Here is a 6,103-nt window from a genome sequence, read left to right on the forward strand (position 1 = left end):
ATAAATAGAATACGTGTTTATTTCAATTGTGGGTTTTGGATAGCATTCTACCCGAGATTCTACCTCCGGCGCATTCTACAGATTCTACCACTGGACCACAGTGGAAACGTGTTCTACCTGGTATCCTAGTATTCTAACAATCACTAGTAGTACTATTGTAATAATCATGGATAGCTAGCTACTGTGTTGGCTTATAACTAGACTCTAGTAGAGATCGCGATCCCGGCCACTATACTAATGACTGAATCTAATTCAAACTGGAGCAATGGAATATCTTTTGTTGCTAGTGTTTCTCACCGTTCTGCCAGATAGAAGGAATTAAGGCTCGCCTTGAACTCATCAAAAATTTCCCTTCATACCTAGTGTGCACGTGTTTGATAGTGAGAGAAATCTAGTGGACTGCCGGAACAATAGCCCTGGCAAAATGTTTCCGGCTGCCGGAACAATAGCAACTTCGTAGAACGAAACAGCAGCGCTGGATTTTTGCAAAACTGATGTGTTAATGGCCTTTCAGTTAACAGCTTCGAGAATTATAGTTCTGACCATAATGCAAATAAGGCCTACTATGAGAAAGATTTCGCATCAAAGTTCCTATAAAACAGGCCTAGCTATGAATACCACAAATACGTATGCTTGCTTGTCCAATTGCCTGCACTTTCTGCACAGTCTTCATTGAGATTCTTTCAGAATTCATTGCCTTTTCAACATTATCCATGAGTTCTGCAGGGCATAGACTGTATACTGGGTTAGGAACTCAATTGACTGTTCTATTAGAATGCATTCAACTGTATAGAGTAGACTATCTTGATCTTGTTTTTTTTCTCCTGTTTTTGTAGCTACTGGCAATTCTGATAGCTTGGTGCTTCTGCTCCAATCCTAGTTAAATTTTCCAAGTGGGTAAGCCCCAGGGTTTTTGGAAACCCACTCCTGGTCTGAATGACACTCATGGATAAACATTAACTGTTTGAGACATCATTTATTTATTTGTTAATTAGCAATCACCCGACGGTTTTAACACTAATATACACGTTACGTACACATAAGTGCCTAGTTTAAGTTATAACAACAATAAATGCTATAAGCTACAACAAATGCTAAGTTACAATTACATTACAAAGTAGGAATTGTGAATTGTTTAAATGTTTCAAGATCAATGTCAGATAGATTAGGGATACATAGACTGTTCCATTGGGGAATAGTTCTGGGTAGGAATGAATAGAGATAAGTATTTATTGAAGATTGTATATGATTAAATTTCTGATCATGATGAGCTTGGGTAGTAGTTTGATTTAATGATGGCAGATAGCGATCTGGGATAAGTAATAAGTGATAACTATCTTGTACAATAGGATGAGGCGTGCTTGCTTTCTATGTTCTTGAAGAGATGGCCAGTTTAGCATTTCAGTGATACTGTCATGGTGGTATCTGTTCCGGCGCTTATTTAAGACAAAACAAGCAGCTTGATGTTGAATCATTTCGAGTTTAGAGATGTCGTTTTGGTGGTGTGGGTCCCAGATGGCACAAAAATATTCAATAGATGGTAGCAGAAATTGTTTCTAGGCATATTCTTTGAAGTGTTCATGACAGGAATGTAAATTTCGTCTTAGGAAACCAAGTAATCAATTGCATATGTAGTCAATGTGATCGTGTGCCGTGATAGTTTATTGTTGAAGTAAACTCATGTTGAAGTCCATCTGCCATTCATTTCCCCATTTTATATATAAGAGTAGTTTAGTCATCCTGCTGAATCTTCTGATCACTTGGTGAGTGTATGGGTCCATAAATTACAGTTGCAACTCACTAGCTATGTATGAAACTTTATTGGTATATCATTCAACTGTTTCATATTGCTATTAAAATTACACATGTCACACACAAAGAATTACCCAACAAATAAACCGGTGTGATGCAGCCATAAAAGTGCTATGTGGTGTACATACTAAAACTTTGCATCTTTGCCTTATCGAAGGATGATCAGATCCAGAATGTGATCAAGGGAGATGCCGTCTATCCAGGTCAACAGGCCATAATATTAAGTAGCATAGGGCCTGATGATGATAGGGGCTGTGCTTGTTCTTACACAAATTTGGGTGATTTTACAACTGGTTATATATACCCAAAGAAGAACTAACTCCTAGGCCTGTGACTGTAACTCCTACTGTACATTGTATTTTAACATGTTTTATATTGTTTCACCCTAAGACAAGCAGGTGCATGGTTGCCCCCAGCAAAGAGGGAATTAGTAGCTCTATTACGTGCTGCCATCAATAATCCAGAATATTAATTGTGCTTCTCTGTGACAATGTGTATATACAGTCTGTCATGTTCCATTTCATTTTAACATATTATATAGTATATACCCACATTGCCACCAAAATTACACATGTATAAATATATCCTTGTTTAGCAGCTATATAAAATAAACTGAATACAGAAGCTGTTGTGCTGTATATGTATACTCTCGCCATGTACAAATGCATGATGGGACAGCTAATGCTGCTAGTAAATAATTGATAATCTTTCACATTGCAGTTACTGCATGGTTTCATTCCATGTCAACTTCAATCAGTGCATAACGTATGTGATATTTTTTGTGAGCTTCAACACTATAGAACTCGAAGTACAAACCCTTTGTTAAGTCTAAGGTATGTTGGTAATTAGCAATATTGGTATATCCCTCATCATGCTCTGTGTGACAAGATCCCCATCGTTTGGTTGGTCTGAACTGAAACTTTATCTCACTAGAATATCTTCTTGAAGCCACTAAAGGACCACTGCCTTCTGTCACATTTTTAAGAATTTTGATACCTTTGTCTCCCTCTATATGAAACATGGTGAATATATAGTTGTCTTTGTCAGGAGAGTGGAACCCAACAAAAGATTTATCAGCATCACTTATTCCAAATGTAGGATCATGGTCTACCTTTGACTTCACAACTTCCTTCACCTACGCTTTTGATGGCCGCACATTTTTTACAGCTTAGCAGTTTTGAATGGATTTTATGAGCCATGCATGATTAGTAACTATGTACATGAAAATGTATCCTTTATCTTATCATATAACATAGACAGTAAAGTCTGAAGACTCCGAACTAGTATGGTAACTAGTATGGTAACAAAAAGTTTTGCACTATCAGCTACAGATGACAGTATACAGGTGTGACTGTCCCATACAAAAACTGGTCTAGAGTATACAACTACGATATGCTTAAAGTATATATTTACTACTATGAAGGATAAACCATAGCTAATTCATGTATATGACCAACATAATACCTAAAGATTGTGTACCTTGTTGCCAAATTCTTGTGTTACAATGGAACTATATACACAAATGCAAAACTTTCCCAAAGAAGTTTAAAACTTAACCGGCAGTCTTATCTGTTTATTACAGTATAAGTGTAAAATCATAACATTTTTGGGAAAGATAATTAATAGAATTTTAATTTCCCTAACACAAAGCATAATTTTTCATGGTGTATAGAGTGTAGGGAAAAGGCATGGAACTGTTCGGTTTAAAGAGAAGTATCGTAATTGATGCTTTAAATTGCAAATTCTTTATAGTGCTTCATTCTGCACTTTATACATGTATAACAAATCTTTATACTTTGTTACACAGGCAGTAAAAGATGAAAACTGATATGTCACTAACATACTCTCTGTGTGGCTCTTAACTTTGTCTCCACCTCAACAGTTTTTAATTTAACAAATACATTCTTCTCTTACAATAGACATTTTCAGACCCTTCCCACATGAACAACCAGTATATAGGCAGTAATACATGTGCAGGAATTGAAAGGCTTTCATAATGCATGCATGCTGAAATAGTGTCCAAAGACGAAGGGAAGGGGTGGCACACAAATGCTATATATAGGCCAGCACAAGGGTGCTTCCCCAAGTTTTACTGAATTACATTGCCACAAGCTGCAATGTAATTAAAAGCAACACTTAATATAATGTACTTGCTAAATACCTATCAAAGTCATCATCTTCAAGTTGTGGTGTACATGGTTAGGATGGAATAATCTGCATACTATAAGTATACATTTCCCACTTATTATGATTAAAGTACCTGGTAAAGGCAGAGCCTGTATACCAGAAGGCCCTATAAAGGCCTAAGATGTTTATATTAACTGCACTTAGACAATTTGTATACTATTTCACACATAATAATGTATGGAACAAATTTTGTGAGTAGACAGATCAGCGTACTTTTGCAATAACAGTTGCTTATTTATTTGTTTGTTCAATTATTACCATTACCAAGTATGTCTTGTTCTGCTCACAGTTTCGTGAGATATGTGGCCAGATTTTGGAAATCAGCCAAATTATCTTACAAGATGAATAAAAAATTGAAAATTTTAAGAGGAAGAATAGCAAAAAAGCCATGGGATCATGATCATTTAAACCATAAATCCCTATTTTGACTCTGTGCCGTAAATCTTTAGTCATCATTTTGAAACAAGTCAAAATAGGGATTTTTGGTTTACATTACCACTGCAGTGATCCCTTCTAGTTTTATGGCTTTTTTCAGCAATCCAAATTCTCCCTCTTAAAATTTTCAATTTTTTATTCATCTTGTAAGATAATTTGGCTGATTTCCAAAATTTTGTCACATATCTCATGAAACTGTCACTATTTGGACCTATCTCACGAAACTGTCACTTTTAACTCAGCACTTAATGAAATAGAATGCTCAGCACTTAATAGTACAAAATTTCAAACTGAACTCTGTTCCAAACAATACTAATGGCCCTAGTGGGTATTGCAGTAAGTATTGTACTTTTTTGGAAATGCGATAAGAAATTTTAAATATGCCTAGGCTATTAGCTAGTAGTCACAGTTAAAATTTAACACTTTTATAGTTTGGTATGCAACACCTACAAACTTTCATAGATCTGCTCCTATAAAAAGCGACACAGTGCAATTAGTGTACATGAACATCATTACTGCTATACAGTGCATACATCATGTTGGTGATAGCAGCCCTTGTGTTGTTGGGATTGGGTTGTTTTCCTGCTGGAGCAGAGGCCAATAAGAAGGTGAGCAACAATGCTTTACTTTGTAACGTCAATACCCTTGAAAACAGTTATCATGCAGACTCGGTATGTTGTTGTGCTGTGCTTAGAAATACAATGTTCTTAATAGGTATGTATAAAGCAAACCATACTACCCTACCATCAACTGATGACACCTCAATGGATGCAAAACCATTCTATCATTACTGGACCACATGCCTTCCACCTGCAGTATGTTGACATCCCTCGTACTACTGGAGCAGAGTGGCAACATGCTCTACGAGTCCAACTGGTACCTCCTGGTATTTTATCAACTACCGATAGTGTTATTGTAACAATAACAATTGCCATGGATACTGCACTAGCTGATAGCAGTGATCATGACCCTACATTTAGTATAAGCGATGAATCATCCTTCATTGGGTTTACTCAGGCTGATAAAAGCAACTATTGCAGCCAGTCACCATGCTTCTTTATGGAGGGAGATAAGGGTGACAAAATTGTTACAAATTGGAAGAGAGGTGGTGGCTCTTTAGTTGCTTCAAGAAAATATTCTAGTGAGATCAAGTTGCAATTTAGACCAACTGAACAATGGGGATCCTGCCACACAGAGCATGATGAGGGATACACTAATATTGCCAATTTTCAACATCTGTTATAATTAGACCTCACTAAGGGTGTGTATTTTGAGATGTATCATGCTGAGTCTCATGAAAGATATCGCATACGTTATGTACTAGCCAGACGGACTGTGGCACCAGGAACTACATAGTGCAGACTCTAGACATATATATATATATATATATATATATAATACACCACTGCATACACTACTGTTAGTATACACAACTATTTCCTGATTTAAAATTTGTCATTATCAAATACACTGTATGTCAAGTTAGTGGGGTACTTGGGATGCTGAAGTGCTAGGTAGGAAGCTAGTGGAATTGAAGCTTCAGGAGTATTTGCATGTTATGCATAGACAGTGAAAGGATAGAAAGAGCAAGGGGAAGGCTGATCTTTACTCAGTATCAACGAGAAGTAGTATTTTATGAGTAAAGATAATATATAAATTGAAATACTCT

At 36.4% G+C, this 6,103-nt stretch overlaps 1 protein-coding gene across 1 annotated transcript; it reads left to right on the forward strand.

Moving 5' to 3' along the window:
* Positions 1-4,655: 4,655 nt before the first annotated feature.
* LOC136251902 (uncharacterized) lies at positions 4,656-5,806 on the forward strand. The gene is made up of 2 exons (XM_066044296.1): positions 4,656-5,042; positions 5,149-5,806. The coding sequence occupies exons 1-2, from the start codon at positions 4,971-4,973 to the stop codon at positions 5,677-5,679; spliced, it is 603 nt and encodes a 200-aa protein (XP_065900368.1). The 5' UTR covers positions 4,656-4,970; the 3' UTR covers positions 5,680-5,806.
* The last annotated feature ends 297 nt before the right edge of the window (positions 5,807-6,103 follow it).

Source organism: Dysidea avara, chromosome 3 (assembly GCF_963678975.1).
Source record: "Dysidea avara chromosome 3, odDysAvar1.4, whole genome shotgun sequence".
Classification (NCBI taxonomy): Eukaryota; Metazoa; Porifera; class Demospongiae; order Dictyoceratida; family Dysideidae; genus Dysidea; species Dysidea avara.

What these genes read in the sequence shown, in the direction of transcription:
- LOC136251902 (XM_066044296.1), top strand. Translation starts at nt 4,971, where the DNA reads ATGTTGGTGATAGCAGCCCTTGTGTTGTTGGGATTGGGTTGTTTTCCT. An exon ending in GAGCAGAGGCCAATAAGAAG is followed by an intron (nt 5,043 to 5,148) that starts GTGAGCAACAAT and finishes TGTTCTTAATAG; the next exon opens with GTATGTATAAAGCAAACCAT.